At 47.6% G+C, this 22,876-nt stretch overlaps 1 protein-coding gene across 1 annotated transcript in view; it reads left to right on the plus strand.

The window, feature by feature from the left end:
• Positions 1-22,876, plus strand: part of TBXAS1 (thromboxane A synthase 1) — a 142,317-nt gene that overhangs the window by 88,951 nt on the left and 30,490 nt on the right. The window contains exons 8-9 of the mRNA XM_001496553.7: positions 1,009-1,139; positions 5,224-5,538. Of these exons, the coding sequence (XP_001496603.4) occupies positions 1,009-1,139; positions 5,224-5,538 (446 nt within the window). The remainder of the gene's footprint in view (positions 1-1,008; positions 1,140-5,223; positions 5,539-22,876) is intronic.

Genomic DNA, 22,876 nt, shown 5'->3' on the forward strand with positions numbered 1-22,876 from the left:
CTGGGCACTGAAACTGTGGGAGGAGCTGCTATGGGGTCAAGGCAGCCTCCTCCTTCACCCCTCACGCCCTCCACCCTCAGGGGAGCTGCTCCAGCTGAGGGGGCTCCTCCTGCCATCAACCATGAACTTGTCCTGCATCCTGTGGGGCGAGTGGTTCTGTTGTCCCATCACGGCTGCTACGTCTCTCTCTCTCTGCCACTCTGAGCCTGCCTCCCTGTTCTGTCACACTGGTTGAGCTCCAGCTCTTGAAAATGGCAGAGCCTTCTGAGACCTCTGCGGGTCCCAAGCTGTCCTCTCCAGCCCAGATCCCACACAACGCTGTGTGTGGCAGGCCCACCGTGAATGCTGAGAAGCTGAACTGAGCCAAGCTCCGCCTCGGCCGGCTCAGCGCCTAGGCCCAGGCCACTGCCCAGGAGGGGAACCATGTCCCTGACCCAGCTAACTCTGTCCCACGGGCATGGCAGCAAGAGCCCTAGCTGTGCATGGCACAGCAAGGGAGGCACCCATAGGGACAGGACCAGCATCCTTGTCAGCTGCTGCCGTGGCCGCTCTTAAGGACCATTCAGATGGTAGCTCTAGGGACAATTTTCCAGTGGAAAAAAATGCAAATGACCAGAAAGTTAAGAAAGTAGATCAGCTTCTACTACTTGCTAAGACTAGAAACGTGGCTTGTCATCTGTTCTTTCTTGATCAAATACAAAGACCTTGGGCCCTCATATCTAGGACCCAGAAAATTAATTTATGACACTGATTCTTGGGGGCCAGATGGAAGTGGGGTTTCAATTGTACAGACGTTTACTGAGTGCTCACGATGTGCAAGGAATGGTGAGGAGTCTAGAGGGGAAATAAGCCATAAGCCCTGCTCTAAGGAGCAGCAATTCAGAGGGGAAGACAGGCCTTCAAATGACTTTAATTCAAGGGCAGGGTTTGCTTCCTGGCAACAGGCATCTAATAGCCTGGTTGATTTTCACCCTCTTTTCAATGCCACTTTTGTTTTTCTCTTTCAAGTATCATTTCCATCCATAATGGTCCCACTGGCCCGGATTTTGCCCAATAAGAACCGAGATGAACTGAATGGCTTTTTTAACAAACTCATTAGGAATGTGATTGCCTTGCGGGACCAGCAAGCAGCAGAAGAGGTAACATATTTTAATAGGACACGGCGTTGAAATGGAATGGAACCTAATTTGGCATTGCTGTCTCTTTTCTCTCTCTTCCCTCCCAACCCTGCACACCACACCTTTATTGGTCTACCACTTATTGCTTTCCAGGGCAGTAGAGAGAAAGAAGAAAGGTCGAGGAGAGGCAAAGAAGAAAGAGAAAAGTGAGGGCAGGTGGGAAGGATGGTGGGGAGGAGCCCAGAGCAATCTGTCCACACTCTGACATAGGGGAGTGAAATTAAAGCCGCCCCCTCAAACCCACGGGCCTCTCTATTTCAAGTATCCCCCCAGCATAGGTTATAGCAGCCCCAAAAGAATTTTCTAGGAAAATGTGCCCACATGTACTTTTCATCAGCATCTGCTTTACATCGAAAAGCAGCAAGATGGAGTTTTCCAGGAAAAACAGCATGGGTATTAGAGAGGAGTTAGGGAGCTGTCACCAATCCGACCTTCCCTCTCAGCACAGAGGATTTTGCTATGAAATTTGTAGTTGAGGGCCCTCTCATGCTTCATCTGAGACCCGGAGATTTCTTTCCTCCTTACAGACTTGCCCTATGCTTGGCACATAGTAGGAATCACGTAAATATTTGCTGATTGAATAGAAATAGGAATTTTCAGTATTAAGAAAAATAATTTCTGGGCTGGCTCCGTGGCTGAGTGGTTAAGTTTGCGCACTCCGCTGTGGTGGCCCAGGGTTCGGATCCTGGGGATGGACATGGCACCGCTCGTCAGGCCACGTTGAGGTGGCGTCCCACATCCCACAACTAGAAGGACCTGCAACTGAGATATACAACTGTGTATGGGGGGTTTGGGAAGATAAAGCAGAAAAAAAAAAAAGGAAGATTGGCAACAGTTGTTAGCTCAGGTGCCAATCTTAAAAAAAAAAAAGAAAAAGAAAAAGAATTTCAATATTGCATATGCTCCTGCATGTACAATGCTACTCCTTAAGGGCCTTGTAGCATTCAAGAAAGTCGCCTAAAAGGAATAACAGGCCTGAAATAGCTTTTCCTCAACTGCCTTGTGCAAGATGTAGCTTTAAAAGGGTTTTCTCAATGATTAGGTGGCTGAGAGGGATTAATAAGGAAAGGACATGAGGTCCAATCATGACGATAGCCGAGAATGAAATCAGGGGTCAATTAGTGGCTGGATGCACAGAGCAGCCTTGAGAGGCAGCCTCGTCCAGTGGCCCAGCTTCATCTCCTGGAGACGGTGCAGCAAAGGTGTCCATGTCCGGAAGGCAGGTGGAAGGTATATACAAGCTCACAGCCCCTTGGCCCACACCTCTGTGAACTCAACTGGACGCCCTTGGAGGTGTGGGGAGAATCAGCTCACCCTGGCCTGAAAGGACAGAACGTTCTTATCCAAGTTCATGCTTCTCCAGAGTGAGGATGGAGCCTGGGCAAGAAGGGATGAAGAAACCACCATTTCAAACCTCGATACTGCTGTGAGGGGCTTCCCTCCGAAAGTTTAATCACACACACATCCCACCCCACCCCCACCGGAAACCCACTGGCTGTGGCATCAGGCTGAAAATTCTAAAACTGTTGCACCGAATGGCTTACTAAGAGGTGAGGGGTTATTAAAGATCCAATTACTGGGATCGCCTCGAGCTTTTCCTTTTATAAACTCGAGAGCTATTTGTTTCAAACAATGAGTTGATCTGAGAAAAACCTCCCAAGCACAAATCCAGGACTGCTTGTGTCAGGACAGGGCTATACGGTTACTAAGAAAACCTGCTTTAAACCCATCTAAACTCTGTAGACATTCCATCAAGCAGATGTGTGTTTGCGCAGTAGAAAATGCAGCACAGATGTTAAAAGGTAAATATTTTTCTAAGCTCTAGCCGGTGGGTGGATAAGACACCTACATCTATCAGGGTGCGTATTTTTCTTGGATATGACCATAAACCAGCTCTGTTTCAGTCCTAAATGGGCAGTGTTCAAATAGCCTCCATGATGCAGTGCAGATCAAGGAAACCCATCTACACTAATGCTCCTCTCCCGCGCACAGGGCCTTGAGCGCAGCCCTCTCCTCTGGCCTCTGTAGCTGGAGGTTAAGGCAGATCTCTGCCAGGCTCAATGGCCCTGTAGCAGCCTGTCTGAGCCAGGATGAGAGGAAACGATGCCAGGTACAGTTCTGCAGTGAAAAAATCCAACTGTGTGGATGCGGCTGTGCCCTCCCTTCCACCATTGCCCTCATCCCACCCCAGCAAAACCACAAGCAAGCCTCAGGGACCACAACCGTATTGCACCCTGAGGAGTTTCAGACATGCCAGCTGAGAGGCCTGGGGATGCTCTGGGGTTCTGAGGCAGCATCCAGGAGCCAAGGTGGCAGAGGGTGCTCGCTTCCCACATGTGCCATCATGCCCTGCCCTGCCCCAGCTCTGCCCCAGAGGACAAGGCTCGCAGTGGGGCCACAAAAGCCACCCAGATATGACCAAGCAACAGGAAGGAAGCTGAGGAAAGCCAGCCTTTGAGGATGCCATTTGGAAGGAGAATGAGGAGGATCAGGCTGGAAAGAGGCAGCCAATGATGGCGGACCCTTTGCCACTTTCTCAGCTGTTACAACCTGAGCTGGCTGGCAGGACGCTGAGGCCTGGCCCCCCCTCCCCACCCCCCCCCCCCCCAGGCTCTCTATGCCCACAGGCTTAGCTGTGAGGCCTGCTGTGGTCCCAGAGGACACCTTCCAAAGTCACAAAGCTGGGAAGCAGCAGAGCTGCAAAGGTGTCAGGATCCAAGCTTCCTGCTCCAAATAGCACGCGGTTGTAAGCACACCCAACACAGCCTTCTCCAAGATGCATTTATTGCATTGCTTTTTCCTTTGTGGAATTACTTACTGCATATCTAACACGTGCTCAGTGCAATACCAGGCACGGGTGGGGCGTGGGGCGCAGCGTCCTGCCCTGGAGATGCTTATAATCTTGTGGAGGAGAAAAAGCAACCACATGTGAAATAACAACAATCTTCAAGGGCGGAATTAAGTGCTGATGTGCGTGGTATAGATTATTAATGAAATAGAAATTCAGAAGCCAACGAATTAAGAAAATGCTGCAACAAGCCAAGTACTTTGAAATTATAATATTTTTCTGCTGGCGGTTTGGATACTCTCTTTTTACTGTTTAGTCCCATAAACTTCAGAAAACAGTAGCATATGGGTTGTCACTCATCACATTAAAGAGCTTTTCAAAGAAAGGATGAGCCAGGGATACACTTTGTCAATGCTGAAGCAATATGTAAACACTCCTATTCTTACAATTAGTGGTAGTCAAAATATAAAGAATATGCAAATTGCTGATAAGCAAGGTAGGAGGAAATGACAAGAAAACTCTAACTACTTACATGGGGTAGGGGATTACTGAGAAAAAAAGGACCGATATGAGGAGTCTAGGCTATGGGAGACTTGAAAGGCAAGCTTCACTGAAGCTAGGCCCCTGCTTCTGTTAACTTCCTGCCGTGTGAGAAAAACATGGCCACCATGTAAGTCCTGAACTGCGCGTAAGGGCAAAATGGAGCATGTGCTTTGGTTTAAATCTATATGATGTTTTACTGTTGGAAAACCAACCAACCTACCAATAGTACAGACATGGAGAGAGTAAAAGATAAAAGCCCCCGTGGTCTCCCACTCCGGCCAGCTCACTGTGAAGTCTTGGGTATACATGTTGCTAAATGTTTTCTATGCGTGGACAAACTTACATAATTCTATCTAGTGCATTTACTGTTTTTACAGAAGTGAGCTTCTACTGTGCATATTGTTCTGCAACTTGCTTTTTTTCACTTATCAAAGTGGCTTAAGGTCTTTCCGAATCAGCCCAGATCGAAAGGCCTCAGCTATTTTAATGGCAGTGTCACAGTTCGCTGGTGGCTGCCCCGGATCCGTCTGACAGTGCCGTACTGAGGGACGTTCAGGCAACTCCGGGTTTTTGCCATCTCAGTAACCTACGATCAGGATCCTTGTTCCTATTGAGCTCTTTAAAAGCTACACTCGCATCTTCTTTTGTCTTCTCAGAAGTCTCACTTATGTGACTCGAAGACCAAAATGTGCGTTTTCTTCTTTCGTCCCTCAGAGGCGGAGAGACTTTCTCCAAATGGTCCTGGATGCCCGACATTCTGCCGCCTCTGTGGGCGTGGAGAACTTTGACATCGTCAGACAAGTCTTTTCCTCCACCAAATCCACAGCAAATCCTTCTCAGCGACACCAGCCCAGACCCCTGTCCAGGCCTTTGACTGTGGACGAGGTCGTGGGCCAGGCCTTCATCTTCCTCATCGCTGGCTACGAGATTGTCACCAACACCCTCTCGTTCGCCACTTACCTCCTGGCCACCAACCCTGACTGCCAAGAGAAGCTTCTGAGAGAGGTGGACCATTTTAATGAGAAACATGTGAGTACAGTGGTCCTTGTGAAATCCACAGCACAGTTGACTTTTGTGTTCATAGAAGCGAAACCATTTTTTGGTAACTGCCTTGCTCAAATCATATTCTAAGTTTGTAAGATGAAATAGGGCCATTGCCCACCTTCTCCGTCTCTGCGGGTTAGCAAGGAAAACGGAGTATTCAGAAAAACAGAAAAAAAGAAAAGAAAAAGACAAATAGTGCACATACCTTCACTTTCTGGGGCTGTCCTTGAAACCAGGCCTGGCTTGGGAAAGCTGTAGAGTCTTAGCAAAGAGTCAGGGTCAAAGGACAGAGGTGGGAAGGTGGTGTGGTTTCCCCGATGCTCTGACTGTGGAGTCGCCATGCTCCGGGAGGCAGATGTGAGCTAGAAAATGGAGCGGAGTTGGAAGGCAGGAGTTAGCAGAAGGATGGGCCAAGGTGAAGTAGGAACGACGATTGGGTGAGCCCTGAGGAGGAGGGCCAGAAATGGAGTAAAGTGAAATGGGGCCAGTCAGCGCCAAGTCCACATTCTGGATGTTCCTTCTAGACGGGGCCCCTGTTTGGTGGACTTGAAGCAAACTTTTAAAGGGAGCTGAGGTAGGCTACTTTATCACTTCTTTTTTTTCTGGAAGCTTTTGCGTGTATTACTTCAACTTATGAGATTTCAAAGAAAATAATTTTAAAAATCTGTGCTTTATAAAGGAAGACCACCATAAGAGAATCCTTTCCATTACATTCTGATATAATTATCAGTGCATTTGCAATTTGGGGAGATGGCCTATTCTGTTATTGGAACCATTAGAATTTTTTTCATATATTAAACTGAAAACTACTTCTCAGAAAATTCCACTTCTTTATCTCTCTGGGAAAGTAGATGCAAGCTTAGCCTTTCTTCTCCAATGCAGTTTTCCAATATTTCTGCGTTAGCTGTGTTACTAATTGCCTCAACTTTTGGCTCATTACGAGCTCACGGTCAACTTAAAGCCCCACGACGTTATGACATCTGCCAGCCAGGTCTCCTCGATCCACGGCTCGTACGATTGATTTTTTGAGCCTAGATGCAAGAGTTTATATTTGTCCTTATTATTGCTCAAGTCAGTCAAAATAATTTTGAATCTTGCTTCTGCCATCTGTCATATCAGCAGTTCCTCCAGCTCTGTGTCATCTGAGACCTGCTAAGCATGTCTCCTATTTCATCCAAGCCATTGATTAAAATGTTGAACAGGACAGGGCTTCCCTCCAGGTTGACATTGATCCATTAATCAACATTCTTTGGGCATGGAGTCTCAACAAGCCATGAATCCAAATAACCTACTACCCACTCCCACCACCCATCTTATCCTGTTTTATGGTAGTTGTTGCGGTGTTTTTTAAATTGAGGAGCAGGGGGAGGGATCGAAGATGACTGGGGTACATTACTGCAAGAGAAATAAGGGGAGCTGAAGGGCATGTCTATTAGGATGCGTTTAGTGGCGGGTAAGAAAACCCCAGCCCAAAGTGATTCAAGCAAAAAAGGTGGAGGAGGGGGCACTTCTTAGTAAAGATCGTTGAACAACTCAGGAATAGATGTGGCTTCAGGCAGGTCTTTATGAGGTCTCGAAGATGTGCTCAGGTCCCAGTTTCTCCCCAGTTCTCGGCTGTGCTTCCTCGGTGTTGGCCCGTTCTCAGTCTTGATCTCCTCTCGAAGCCCCAGGCAGCCTGCCAAGGCCGTGGGACTACAGGCCTCCTTGCTCATAACCAAAGGAGAAGAGAGCCTGTGGCCCAAAAGTCTCAGAAAGTGTCATGAGGTTCCCTCTGATCAGAATGCTTAGGCTACTGCCCATCCTTGAACCAACTATTACAGCCAGAGAAATGCGAGCACCGATGGGCCTATGCCGGTCAATTCCACCCCCGGGGTCAATCATACTCAAGTCATAGGACTGAGAACTTGCGAGAGCATCTCCCAAACGAAGCTCCAGCTGCTATGCCAGGAAGGTGGTAAAGGCGATAGAGGGGATTCAGCCCCCTGGTCTCAGATAAACCGGGAAGCGGGTCAAATTAAAGACTTTTAAGCATCTAGAGAGCGGTCAGCACTGGTAGAAATGGCAGTGTGTTGGAGAGGGGGCCACAGCTCTAAGAGGTCGAGGCATGATCCTCACCTTCAGGGAATTTAATCGCCAAGTGAAAAATAGTAAGTAATGTCTATAAAACAGTATGTCCCTTCCAAATAAAACCCTCCAGGACAATAGAAGGCAGCAAATAATCAAGTCTACATGTGTGGTGTCATTTAAGGAGCTGTGGGGCTCTGGGAGTCTGTCCCACCAGCACCGTAATTACATCTGACTGTGTTCATCTACCAGGACGACCCAAGGAGTGTTTCCATAGGCTTCCATTCAAAAGCCCTCACGAACACAACCCCTTACTGTGACCCAGCCTGAACTGACCATGACCTCAAGGAGGATGATTCTGTCATACCAAACCCTGGCCTCCTTCAGATCCTCCAGCCAAGGATGGGCGGGCCTTTCTCCAGAGGTCCACCTCCCATGGGGCTGTGCAGAATGTTGCAAGGCACTGAGATTCCATGGGCAAGTAAACAGATTTTGGTAGGTAAAGCTTTTCAAACTTTAATGTGCATAAAACCATCCAGGAAAATTATTTAAAATGCAGATTCCAGGGCCCTGCCCTCAGAGGTTCTGATTGCATAATTCTCGGGTGGGGCCTAGGAACCTGCAGTTTTAATAAACATCCCAGGTGATTTTGACACAGGTGGTCCCTGGTTTCTCTTTGAGAACACAGCCTTAGAGGGGTCCAGACCCCTCTCCTAAGAGGAAACAGGCTCCAAAGTCTTGCCCCAGCCATGTAAACCCCCAGGTCATTTCCTTTCTCTAGGTAACAATTGGGATGGTCTCTGAGAAATGGGAATACATAGAGGTTGTCTTTTTTTAAGAAATAAATTTGGTAATCACAATAGTGTTAATGAGTGTATGGCCTTGCACATGGTACACAACCAATGAATACTTGTATGTTCTCTTCTTTTCTTTTCTTTCTTTCTTTTTTTTACTATAATCAGAGTTCTGTTAATATGGGCCATCTGTCAGGACATGGAAATGCAGATTAGATGTTCACACATTAGATATTTTCCTGAAAATATTCCTGAAACTTTGCATGTAAAGTATGACTTGTTATAATTTTCCTGCTGGTTTCCATTCAGTAAATATTTCTTGAGTGCCATTTAATGCCAGACTCAGGCTCCAGATCCTACACCCAAGGCTGTTCTGACCCAGCTCTTCCATGACATCCCTGTGGAGCCCCACACACCTCAGAGATGGCCTTCCCTTGTGCTTCTCAATGAGATCACAGGATTTGAGCTCTAGAGCTTCTTTTCCCTGAGCCATATCCTTTTACAGCAATGCCTATGAGAATCTGAGGAAAGCCATGTCCCTCTCCCTAAGAAAAAAAGTATCTGTACTGTATCAGTTAGGACTCTTTCTGTTGACAGCCATAGAAAACTCAACCCAGATTGGCTCAGTGAGTTTATTGATCCACATAACTGAAAATTCCAGAGAGGAGTGCTGCCTTCAGGTATGGCTTGATGCAGGGGCTCAGACTCTGACACTGGGACCCAGATGGTTCTCTCTCCTTGTCTCTCAGTTCCAGTCGCCCTGGGCATACTCCATTCTCAGACAGGATCTCCCCTAGCAGGATCTCCTCTAGCAGTCTCAAGACAGCTGTGTAACCAGTATGTTGAGCAGTCTGCACTAAGTGAGGTACAAATATGGAAACGTTTTGTGTTTTCTCCAATTATTTCTTTTAAATGTGTTCTATGAATCTCCTTTCCGTTTCCTTGATGATAGCTTGAGACTGATCTCAAAAGTTTCTGGTCACTTTTAGGCATGAAAAAGTCCAGACCAGTCTGGTCCAGTTTAAGACTTCAGTCCTAGATCCAATTTAATGCTCTTCCATCTCCTTAACTCAGGCTGACCTGTGGCCTGAAGAAGCTTCCGTGGGGAGGCCATGTTGTCCGCTCTTTCACCCTCCTTCCTCTCCTCCCCTGCCCCTCTGGATCCCCTTCTTCTCCAGGAGGTTAGGGCCATTGAACCAAGCCCCCAAATCCTCCCTAACGGAGGCTTCTCTCAGCGCCTTGCTGCACTGGCCTCTGGAATGGAGCAGAGGCCAGAGTTATCGAGAGGGTTCCTGGGACCTCCCCACCACACAGTTCCCTGATGAGGAGCGGCTCCACTTCTACCGCCAGCTCCTGCCCCACAGCTTCTTGGTGCCGGTGTCTCCTGGTGGCAGTCAGCCCTCCGGAGCAGCTTCAGTGCCTTTCACAGTGTCCATGTGCCTGCGGGAGACACACATCTTGGCCACACCCATGATGGCTGCTTCCTCTGCTGTCCCCTCTCTCCGCCCTAACATCTCTCTCGGCTTACTTTTCCTTTGCTCAGTTAGGCAGAGGGACATGGAGATGTAGATGACAACTGAGCCTGCAGACGGCAAATGAGCAATTCTGCTGCATCAGCAGATGATCACCAGGAGAATGAAACGCCGGGCTCAGGCAGCCGCCCCTGCTCTCTGAGCGCTTCTATCGGAGACCCCTTCCTTGGCTCGGGGCAGGGAGACACTCTTCGTACACTGATGACTCCGTGCTCTGACAAGTTCTCCTGATCTCTCTCTCTTCTCTTCATAAGCTGAGGATTGGGGTGGGCAGGGTAGGTTTGGGCCCAGCGTGAAGAACCCACTCTCTTTCCCGAAGTCTCAGAAAGTCTCACGGCGTCTCGTTGATGGTGATTGGGTCGTGAGCCTGCCCCTCAACCAATCACCAGGGCTGAGGGGAATATGATGCCCTGATTGGCTTAGACCTGGGTCACTGGCCCCATTGCTGGAGCTGGTGCCTAGGCGGGGCCTCACCTGAACCACCCAGAACTCAAATGGGGGTGGGGTGGATCCCCAAACCTCTGTTACGGAAGTGGGGTGAACTGCTGCTGGGTGGCCAGAAAACAGTGTACATAGAATCTGTGGTCCCCAGGTTAGAAACTCTCACTTTAAGATTTCTCATTATGCTCTCACGCTCACCTTTCCTCTGAGCTTTTAAAACCCAGCTTTCCAAGTCTGTCTAAGTCCAACAGTGCCTAGTACTGCCTTCTCTTTTGATATCCGAAATGATGCGCATGGCCTGCTCCCGGGGACTTCTTGTAAATGATGTGGCCACTTCATACCAAGTGTCCTGTGATTGCACAAAGCCAATCATTCCTTATTGGTCAGAAGGAAGCTGCGGCCTTACTGCATCCTTTACCAGGCAAGATGTGAAATTGTCAGCGGTGAATGTGAATAATTCATGTGCTCTGCTTTTAGCAGAACTAAACTCCTGGCACATATAAGGATACTCGAAGGTCTTCCTTCACTGTTAGGGATTATCTTGATACGAATTTTACAACGCACCCATCCTGTCCCGTAATATCCCGTCTCACACCACCTGTTAGACCCACGTGGCTTTGAAGGTCTTTCTCCTTTCAGGGTATAGATTTCTGTTCCACTTTACCATACAGTTATAATCCACTTTATTCTTCATGCCTCCAGACTACTTCATTCTAGGCCACATATGTTTTCTTCTAAATTATCTGGTTTTGGAATTGTGTCTGGCCTCCCCTCCTCTTGCCCCACCGTCAAAATTCAGCTCAAAAGCTTCTTTCTCAAATCATCCAATCTCTTGGAGAGCTCTCTCTTTTCCCCATGTTTCCTTAGCCGTATTGAAGGGGAGGTACAGTCATTAAATTCAACAGTGGAAGAGCAGGGAAAGGTTTGTACTACTTGTAAAATTGAGAAAATTTTTTAAATTAAAATTATTTTAATAAGACTTTTGTAATGTGGATGTTTCATCGTGTTCTCCAATATCTAATTTTGAAAAGGATGAGAGGGGAAAAAATGGCTTCTTTCCATATAAATTGTTTTTGCTATAGCTTTAGCATTTCACATTGAAATTATTGACTTTTGATCTGGCTAAACCATTCTCTTTTCTTCTCTTTGGTGCCGGACTGTGCCAGCCAAAATTTATGACCCATTTTCCTTCTGCTTAATTGTTGCTATAAATCTGCTGTGCAGAACCCAGTTGTAAATTTATCACAAATTGGACTAGATTGATATACAGGCTCTCTTTAGGATAATTTGAAGAGAGTTATGCCTTAGAAGGAAGGCAAAATTCTTAGACCTTCTCTTGAAGAGCTGTTTTTTAATCACTATAAATATCTAATTAAAATACAACTTACTCTTTCTTTTTCTCTTAAGGATAAAAGACCATTCCATGCTGAGTATTTCAGCTGATTAGCTCATGCTGCTAATGTGAGCAAGGTTGAGGATTTGCTCCTTGAAGCAGCCAGAGAATCTCAAAGGAAAAAAAAGCATATTCTGTGGCTTCAAAAACACAAAACAAAACCAGCCATTTTGCCCCTAATCAGCTGTTTCATAAATATATGTCCTTTGTCACAGGGGGTGGGTTGGGGGGAAAAAATGTGACTGGCTTACCACAAATTCATCCTTATTATGGAAGAAAGAAATATCTCCCAGTTTGGATTCCACTCAGGGTCAATCTTCAGGGTCATTTTCACACAGGGTGTAAGGCATAGTTGACTCTAAGCTTCAAGTGAAGCACTGGAAATGGGTTTTTCCCCATCGAGAAGGTTTCCTCCCCTTTGCCCGGGCCTGCTGGGGTCCTGCTGTATAAAGTTTAGTGGGAGCAAGCTCAGGTGTTCCCTGTTGGGTCAAACACTCAGCCACACTTCATGAGGCTTCGTGCTTCTTCTGAATGCTTCCTTTTCCTACAGATCCCCTGGTAGTACAACAGAGCACAAAGCAATGAGGTACAAGGAAAGAGATAGGAACAAAGACCAACCTACAGCCCTAAAGTCAAATTATGAAACAAATGCAACAACTGGGGCACCAGCAGAGTAAGATGAGCGGCAAGAGACTGTGGTGCCAGCCACCCGGTGGGCCCTCTCAAAATTTAATGTGCATGCAAATCCCTTAGGGATCTGCCACCCTGAAGGTTCTGACTCAGTGTCTGGGGTGGGGCCTAAGGTTCTGCACTTCCAACAAGCTCCCGGGGGATGCCAATGCTGCCAGTTTATGGCCGACATTGTGAGCAGCCAGGTTCTAAACCTTAAATACTGCGTCTCCCTCGGTTGTGATGTATGTTGCAAGTATTTATTCCTAATGAGAGTTAAAGTGTTGACGTCCTGCAATGATTTACCTTTTGTTAATAAATTAAAACAGGTTCAAAATTATTCCAAGGATAATGTTGCTGCTCTCGCTAGACTGAGTGAGGGATAAAGTGATGCAGGAATTACCCAATCGTAGGTGTGTCTTTAGAAGCGTATTGCCCGTAATCCTAAAATCATCTTGCTTCCTTAAATAATTTTCTCCAGGGTGGGAAGCAAGGGGAAGTTTTTGAGTTGATTGAAAGTCGGCAAGTCATGCTGTGTCAGGCGTCCCACATATAAAGTGGAGAAAGATGGGCACGGCTGTTAGCTCAGGGCCAGTATTCCTCAGCAAAAAGAGGAGGATTGGCAGCAGATGTTAGCTCAGGGCTAATCTTCCTCAAAAAATAAAATAAGAAAGAAAGTCGTTTTCAAGGCAGATAGAGGTAGCAACCAGAGCCTTCTCTCAGGATGTGCGTGTAGAGGAGGGACCAATCACATCTAACAGGGACACGCAGGCTCGACCTTTTAGGCAGGGAGCTCCATCGACACCATAAGCTCTCCTAATGAGCCCTTAGTGTATCCGGGAGCTTTAGGACCAATTGAGAGGCCACGTCAAAGTACTGTGGTCAAAGAGACCTTCCCTGATGCTATTTCCCTGGGGCCTAGAGCTCCTATGGGGGCAGGAGCTGCAGTGGGGAAGCTTGGAATGTGTCCAACATGCCCACTTTCTGTCCTTTCTGCAAGTGTCTGTCCCAGAGAAGTGACCCTGTCACCCTTCCCTGGCATCCCAACAACTAATCTCAGAGCAGAGAAGTCTTGACAGCCTACGGGAGGCCTCTCTGGGTGCGCACCTGGAACTCCATCCTGGAAGCTATGATTGGTGCCTACTGCTGCCGATGCACCAACTCCAGGAAGGAAGAAGGAAGCCAGGATATTAGACACTCTGTGCCCCATCAGTAGACACCTCAAGAATCCCCAAAGCAAGGTGACCAGTCAACCAGGATCAGGTGGCAGAGCTCGAGTTTTTAACTGTGCATGTGATTATTAAATACACATACCACCCAGGGCTCCAAACTCCTCCACATTGCCTGGAGGCATCCAGACCCCGTGCCCACGTGACCCACCCTGACTTTGAACTGCTCCCAGGGGCCTCAGCAGTGGCAGCCGCACCCCCAGTCCTCGTGCCATTCAGGAACTCAGCGCTCTGCTGAGGACCCCTGCCTCTTCCTCTTTCCTCTCCCTGCTTGTCCTGCCCCATTTCTCGATTTTCTCTCCTCTCTTCAATGTTCACAGCACTATTTAGTCTTCCTGCCCTCTTTCTTTCCCTTCTTCTTGTTCTGGTTCTAGTCCCAGATCTAGAGAGACACGGAGGCTTCCTTGCTCCACCTATGACCCACCGCCCACTGGGAGCCCTTGGCCATCCCAGAAACCTGCAATTTCACACAATGACGTCCCACGTGTGTGCAGGGAGAGTGTCAAGTGGGAGGCGAGTTGAAGAGCAGGAAGGACTTGCAAGCGTCTTTTCTGGGCCGCCTGGCTGGATCAAGTGGAGCACTTCAGCACTTTGAATTTTTAGCAATTAACGCTCTGAGTCCCCCTCGAGTCCCTGCAGAGCAGTTCTGTCTCGACAGAGGGACAGGTGACCTGCAAAGAGATGTGCCTCCCGGGAACAGGCCACACCAATCGGCATGTACTTGGTGCCTTTCATGTGGCAACTGAGAGTATTTCATACTCACTATCTGGGACTCTGGAGGGGCCAGGCTTTGCCAAGCAAATAAGCTGGTGGGGTCAGTTCACATCAATCCAGAAAAGCAAGAATTGAAAATAAACTTGGGCGAGTGAGCTCCACAGACGAGGCCTTCTGTGTGTCCACTCCACATTGAGCTAGGCTCCCAACCAAGTGGCTCATTTATGTAACTATTGCTCAAAGTGTGGGCTCTTAAAATAACATAAATATGGGTTTTATCCCCAACAATTAGCTTTTGGAATAAAAGAATAAACAGACACACTCTTTTTGTTAACTTCACTGAACTCGATTGAGCAAAGCCACTTGTATACCCGTGGAGTGGGGACGTCAGGATGGTGTCATCTGGTGCAAATTCAAAGATTCCTGCTCCCTGAAAACCTTTCTCCATCAGCCCAGCACTAGGCTTAAATTTTCATCACGAGGAGTTTCCTTTGCTTCAACACGTTATCCATTATTAAAATGCCGTTCCTCTTGGGAGGACCCGTATAATCAGTCCCCACCAGGATGTGAGCCCCCGGGAGAAGGGACTCTCGTCTGCTTGGCACGCTCGTACATCCCAGGGCCTCCAACAGTGCCTGGCACATGGGAGGCTTGGACAAATGGGTGTTGAATGAATGAATGAACGTTAGTTCACTCCTTCTATTCTAACTGGAACTTCTCTAACCGAAAGCGAATTTGAGGTGGGGAAGCGTAGGAAGGCACGTAGGAGAAAACACATGGTTTCAGCATCCTGGAAGGAAGGAAGTAGACAGGAGTCAGAGAGAGAAGGTTATGCTGAGGGAGATGCAGGCAGCACTCAGTGGTTCCCACAGTCCTACAACTGTGCTCCCACAGGCCTCCCATGGGGGCCAGAACCTGTCATGCCAAGGAAAGGAGGGAACCTGGGCTCTTAGACTCCAAGGGGATCTTAGGGGACATCCAGGGCAGCCTCCCACCCAGGACAGATATTGGAGAGATCATGCTGCTCCACTTGAATGTTCCCAAGAACAAGGAACTCACTACCTATCCTTGAGAAAGTTCTTCCTTATATCGAGTTGAATTCTGCCTTTACTCGTTGTCCACACACACCCTTGTTCTACTTCTCTCCCAGTTCATGATATTTGTCTACTAGCATTCAGAAAACTAGTAGTTTCTGCCTGCGGGGTAAGAGTCATTGGGCATCTCAGAGACAGAGAGAGGAAGGGAAATTGGGAAGTCAGTAGAGAATAGCAACCTTCCTAAAATGTTTGCTTGTGACCCAGACACTCCATTTACTCTAAGTTTTCTAGTAAGTCTGTTTTGCCCCAGGACTGTGGGCAGCCTTGTATATATATTTATCATTATGTTTTATAACTAAATATGGTATGTGTGAAAATATCAACCACACGAGCCTGTTAGTCCAGGCATACGAATCTGCCAGATCAGAAAGGATGTTTCGCTCCCCTATGAATTGCAGTGTGTGAGGTTTATGAAGTTAAGCACTTAGAATTCTGTCTTTAAAATTTAAATATTTAGATTGGGTCTCTAGGACACAAAAGGCAGTGCCTGTTTCTCACTCGCTTAATTTGATTTTTTTTTTCTTTTTGGTAGCACAAGTTGTTTTTCAAAGCCTCATTCCTTGGATGTTCCCTATAGGAGGAATGTAATTAAACTCTACTGGCCTCCCCCTGCTGGGACCAAACTGGGGCCAGAGCTGTAGGAAGCGTAAAACAGATAGCCTGCGCAAAGAATCCTTATTACACAGACGAGAAGAGAATCCATTTCCCTCTGGTTACGAACAAGAAGCTTTAGAAAGCCACCCAGGCTCTCTCTGCAACGGGCTTAGTCCCCAAGACATTTTAATTAGCGATTTAAGACTAGAAGGAAGAGGATAAACTCTGCACCTCCTTAGCTATAGGCAAGACGTCAACTCGATGAGAAACTGGTTCAAGTGGCTGAGGAGAAGGGAGCTCCGGAGGGAGGATGATTCCTGAAAAACAACAAACTTTTTCGTGGAAATGGCACAGCCGGTTTCCTGGCCTCCTCCTCCGCTGTGTTTGGGGTCCCACTCCTCAAAGGCAACAGCACTGGGGGCAGGCACTGCCTCTTGCTGGTTGCAGAGACAGGAAGCTCTCGCTGAGGGAGGGGCTCCCAATCACACTCAGACCAAACCTAGGCTTCCCTCTGACCCAGGAGCACTGCCACCCAAAAGAGGGGGCCCCAAGAGGTGGATGTTAGGCCCAGCCCTGCCAATGGCGCACATGGGGACACTGAGCAGCCACTCTCTGGCGGTGTGACATGGATGACAGGTATAATCTCTTTGTTCCTCAGTTTTCCTGTCTGTAAATTGGAGATAGCAACAGGATGTAGCTCATAAAGTTGTCATGAGGATTAAGCGAGTGAATCCACGTTTGGTTCTGGGCACAGTGCTGGTGTGCGTACACGTTCTACTATGGTCCCCCGCTCTGTGCCTCAGTTTCCTCATCTGTAAAAGCAAGGGATCAACCTAGACTCTTCTCTGCTGGCAATAACGATGCTGCTGCTGATTGGCTGGTTATATGCCAGGCCCTCAGCTCAGAACTTCACCTGCAAAAGTTAACTTGATCCTCACAGCAACTTTATGAATAGGAACTGTCAACATCCCCATTTAATCAGAGCGCAGAGAGAGGCTGTATTAGTCAGGGATCTCTGGAGGAGCAGAACCAATAGGAGAGAGAGAGAGACTTTTAAGAATTGGCTCAATCCGTTGTTGGGACTGGCAAGTTCAAAATGTGTATGGCAGCCAGCAGGCGGGAAACTCAGGCAGGATTCGGTGCGAACTTGAGGCTGAATTTTCTCGACTGCAGGAAACCTCAATGTTGGCTCTCAAGGCCTTCAACTGACTGGATGAGGCTCATCCACATTATGGAAGGCAATCTCCTTTACTTAAGGTCAACTGATTGTAGATGTCAGTCACATCTGCAGAATACCTTCACAGCAACACCGAGATTAGCATTTGATTAAATAACTGGGAACGACGGCCTAACCGAATTGACACAAAAGATTAACCATCACAGGGGCGTCGAGAAGATAAATAACTTGTCAAAGGTCATGCACTTGGAAGGGGCCTGGCTTGGACTGGAACTCCCATTTTTCGACCACTTAGTTTGTGTTCTTTTCAGCACTGTCTCTAATATTCAGTGATGCGGTGGTTCTGAAGCTATTCCTGGATGCTGTGGTGTCCTGCCTGACTGGTGGCTCAATGACGGCTCTGGCATTTCTATTAGGAGGGGTGGGAGGGGGGGGTTCCTGGGCTGCCTTGTGGGGTGGGGAGCCTGAAGCTGTGCTTGCACCACACTTTCATGGCATTGAGAAAATGCCATTTGTCCAGGCGGATGGGGGCACACATCCTCATGGGTCACCTTTGCCGGCACCATCTTTGACTTGTCATCCCTAAGATAATATGTTTTGCTGGAAGTTCCTGGGTTTGTTGTGCCTTTTTCCCCTCATTCCGTGACTTTTTATGCTCCATTCTCTGAGTTTCTGAATTCTCTTTCTTCATGGCCCACATGATGCAAGATGAAGAATACATGGGCAGATGCCTCTACATCCCTGGACCCTTACCCTATGTGGCAGGAACATTCCTGAAATAGAGACACCGTACCCCAGGGATGCTCTCTACCTCAGGAGACACCCATCTGGGTGCTTTTCGCACTTTTTTGTGAGCTGCTCTTGTCTCACTCATTGTAGAAAGTTCTTCTCCAGCCATGCCAGGCTTTCTCTTCGGGTTCCATGTCCTTGGAATTTTTCACGAGTTGCACTTCCTTGTAGTTCATTTCCATTGTGTTCTTTGATGAAGAGTGTGAAATGTGCATCTGAGACAGTTGTCTTGCAGCCTAATTGCCAGCCTGGCCCCCCTCTTCATCGCTGGGGCCACAGAGGAGAGCAAGCACTGTCCTCTCCCTCCCTGTGTCTCTGTGGGATGCCAGGTTTGATGCTCTCAACTGCTGCTATGTGTCATCTTCATCTCAGTTTAGAAAAATCCTTGGGAAATGGTCGGGAGCGGGGAGCAGCCTGCATCCTGAGACTGCAGGGGGGCTACTGTCCTTCCTGCCAGGAAGACGCTCATGCTGCCTGACTCCTCCTGACAGCTCCACTGCGTGCAGCTGCTCCCCTCCGAGGCTATGAGAGCAGGACCACCTGCCCTCCCCCAATTCCCAGAGTCTCTGACTGAAGGAGGCGAGCTCATAGAGTAGACCCCAGCCCACCTCAAGGCAGACTCTGACTTCAGGCAACTAGAGACTTTCTGACAGTTCCTTCTCCTATCCACTTGCCACTCAGACCAAGGGCCCACATGCCAATCAGTGCTCACGTGCAGCCAGGGGTCTTCCTATGTCCTTGAGAACTTCTGAAAATGGCAGATGCTTGGGATCCACCCCCGGAGATTCTGATGTCATTGGCCTGCAGCAAGGCCGGGGTATTGTGCTTCTTTAAAAGCCCCTGGGGTGATTCTAAGAAGCAGCCAGGGTGAGGAACCATTGCCATACTCCCTCGAGGTGTATATACAAACTTAACTTTAATAGTGACCTTGCATTTGCCTTATTAACAACATGGCTAACTTTATAAATACTCTGCATAATTACTGGAACTGCTTTTTGCTTTTTAGAAAAGTTACTCCTCGGGTCTCCAGGAAGTAGTGGGTTTTCTGTGACTGTGCTGTGGTTTAGATCCAGCCCAAGCAGAGAGCCAAGAAACAGACGCCTGGCAGGCCCCCCGAGGTGACCACTCTGGGGATGCTCAGCAGACCAGCCTGACTGAAAGCATCTCTTGGAATCATAGTCCTTAAACCTGGAGGAGACTAAACCCAAGAGGTCATGTGGTCTGTGCTCCACCTCCAGGAGCACGAGGGGCTATTTCTCCATCTTACACACAAGACAACTGAGGCCTAGGGAGGGTCTCATGGGCTGTAAGTTCACTCAGAATTCAAGGAGTGTTTCTAGCTGCCCAGAGTATCAGAGTATCAGTCTCTCTCTTTATCTCTGTCTCTCTCTCTCAGTTGCTCCCTCTCTCCCTCTCTCAATGTGTCTCATCCTCTCTCCTTCCTCTGGAAAGCTCGTTTAATCATGCTCCAGCCTGGCTGCAAATTACTGATTTGTAGACCTGAAAGATGCTAATGATGGTGGCCACCACCCTCATCATCGGAACAGTAAACATTTATGGAGCGCCATAATTATTCATAATAATTTTTATGTGTTAAATAACTCTGACCTGACTCTATAAAGAAATAGGCCCTGTAAACAAGAATAATACATAAATTAGAAATCTCCTAGAAGCTCCAGGACACACGTACCATTCGGCAGTTTTGTTTCTGGGCTTGATTCACTGTGGGTCACCTGTACCATTTCAGGGGGCAATGCCCCGTCTTCCCGGTTCTCAGCCTGTGGCCTGTGGCAGTTGTAACTCTCTGCTGTCTCCGTGGGCTCTGGGAAGGTGTGCCACAGAAATACCCCGTTTCCAACTTGTTTGTATCAAGGAGTGATCCTTTGGGATCAAGCATTCAATATAACTAATATATAATAATTATGATGGGAGGAAGAAGCATTACCATTCATTGAACACGTGCTCTGTGCCTGGTGCTGGGCCAAGCAATTCTAACAACCAATTTGATATTTTCTAAATATAGAAAATATTTCCCATTTTAAAGATTAAGAAATCGAAACTCAGAGAGGGACCGGTCCAGTGCGGCAGTGGTTAAGTTTGCACGTTCTGCTTCTCGGTGGCCCGGGGTTTGCTGGTTCGGATCCCGGGGGCAGACATGGCACCACTTGGCACGCCATGCTGTGGCAGGCTTCCCACATATAAAGTAGAGGAAGATGGGCACCGATGTTAGCTCAGGGCCAGGCTTCCTCAGCAAAAAGAGGAGGACTGGCAGTAGTTAGCTCAGGGCTAATCTTTCTCAAAAAAAAAAAAAAAAGAAATTGAAATTGAAACTCAGAGATTAAGTGACTGGCTCCAGGTGGAAACAGAGCCTAGGTCTGAACCCAGATCCACTAGCTCCAAGTTCCTTGGTGCTGTCTTGGGAATGGCATGAGGTCTGTGGTAGATTGTTCTATGAGAGCAGATGGTTGTCCAAAGTGGTTTAGCAAATATCTGGAGACTTTAATGACCATTTTGTTAGCGCCGTGATAGCCAGGTCTCTGTCAGGGTGTTGAGAAGTTCCCAAAGTCATTTCTCCTCCTCTCTTGGCTGTCCCCTTCCAAGTGGTATTTGGTTTTTGTTTTGTTTTGTTTTTTCGCTGAGGAAGAGTCATCCTGAGCTGACATCTCTGCCAATCTTCCTCTATTTTGTATGTGGGTCACTACCACAGCATAGCCACTGACAAGTGGTGTAGGTCCACGGCTGGGAACTGAACCTGGGCCACCAAAGCAGAGCACACCGAACAGAACCACGAGGCCACGGGGCCAGACCCCCAAATGGTATTTTTAACTTGGATCTTTGGCTTCGAGAAACTAAGAAATTCTAGTAAGTCAAGATGTGTCAGTCTTAAGCATAAAAAAAATAATTTATTTCAACAACCAATAAACAGATCAAACATAAAAATCCATAGGAAAGGAAGAAAAAACCCTAAACCAGAAAGTAGACTATTTCCTTTTACTTAACGTTTGACAAATTTACATTCTCCTTGTCTGCTCTCGGGTGTCTTAAAATAAAATTCTATCAGTATTTCCATGTAAAAATTTTTTTCCTGTGTAAAATGCACCATATCAGGAATTCCTCTATTCACTCTGTCCCTTGGGTTTCAGACAGACAGTTTCTTCCTTTGGGAATAATTCGTATGTCAAATCTGTCATTTATCACTGTGTCTAGTAGCATTTTTCTCCCTGTCCCTCAAAATTTAGCTTAAAGCCCACTTAATAAGGTCTGTAGGTGTCCTGACAAGCATCATTCTCAGGCTCCATGAGATTCCTGGTGATATAAGCCGTAATCTAGCAAAATAAATCCTGTCCATCGTTGGCATCTAAATAATATCCCATTAAATGGCCATGTGTCCTTTCTCTTCTGCAACTGGAGGGCAGGATGAAAACACCACTCACACCCCCAAATCTTATTTCCTATGTCGAACTTCAAAGCCTTCGGAGGTGCAATACAAGTTTCCTCTGATTAGTTCATTCTTTTCCACGTGAATCAGCCGAGCTGAGAACTGGTCCACAGGTTTAATCCCATCCCTGCTGGTGCTCCATCTTGGAGAGAAATTTCCAGGAATCAGCACCTCCCAGTTGTCCATGCCAGGTCAGTAGAGCGCTCTCCCTCCCCAGCTGGGAGAACCAGTGACCAAGAAAGCAACAGATTTCCCCCCTTGGAATTTGTCTTCCTTAGTCATTTCTGAACGTTGGAGTCAGCAACCTTAGAAGGAGTTTCATATCACAGCCCTTCCTCCCCCTCCTGCTCCTTCTCTCATTCCTCCCCCCTCTCTCCTCCCCTCCTCCCTCCTCCCCACCCTCCTCCTCTTCTCCCTCTCTCTCCTCCTCTCCATTCTCCTCCTCATCCTTCTCTCCCCTCTCCCTTCCCCTCCTCCCCTCCTCTTTCCCCTCCTCCTCCCTTCCTCTCCTTCTCTTAGGCACAAAGACATGCTTCTGCTCAGCTGTTGACACCATGAGCGCAGGGTCCTCTTTGTCATCACATCCAGGCACACAGTAGGTGCCTAGTATTAGCTGAATGAATGAATGAAAGCTAAAGTTGAAAGATCATTCAATCTAATCCCTTTATTTTTGGCAGATGAGGAAACTGAGGCAAACGACACCACCCAAGATCACATGGTTTTGGTGTGGTGTCTTGACTCCCAGACCCATGCTCATTTCTCCATGTGTTCTGGAGCCTGTCACCCTCTCTCGTAAGACCCAGCGTAGACAGGGTGCCCTGGCCGGGAGGCTCCATCTTCAGAGCAGGGAGAGTTTGCACCTGTGACGGGGGAGCCACTTTGACTCCTTCCTCAGCATCTGCATTTTCCCTTCGGGATGAACAGAGTCCTTTGCAATTGTCTAGGCCTCATCTGCCTTCCTCCCTGTGGTCTCCGCTGCCCACAGCCTGTCTTCCAAGCCTGGCTGGCATTCTTCAAAGATTCCTTACAGCCATCTGGCTCCCTGTCCCTTCGAAGCTTCTGGTCTCTGTACCACTTCGGAGGATGTACTGTACCCTTAGCAAGATTTTACCCCTCCCTCCCACAACGGGCACTGGCATCTCTTCCATGAACAGTATTCCACAATTAAAAAAATAATAATAATAAAAATTAAAAAAAAAATACTGGTGGTGTCCCAGGAGCCTCCAAAAGGATGACAGTGATCAGTTAAAAAATTAAGCAAATCAGCCTGAAGATAAGGCGTATCTATTATGCTCTGAATTTTATATTAGCCAACTGGCAGACATTTCTATGGCTGAGCTATAGAAGATAACAGCAGAAATTGCCTTTTTCTCTTTGTTTATAATCACCAA

Source organism: Equus caballus, chromosome 4, assembly GCF_041296265.1.
Source record: "Equus caballus isolate H_3958 breed thoroughbred chromosome 4, TB-T2T, whole genome shotgun sequence".
Taxonomy (NCBI): domain Eukaryota; kingdom Metazoa; phylum Chordata; class Mammalia; order Perissodactyla; family Equidae; genus Equus; species Equus caballus.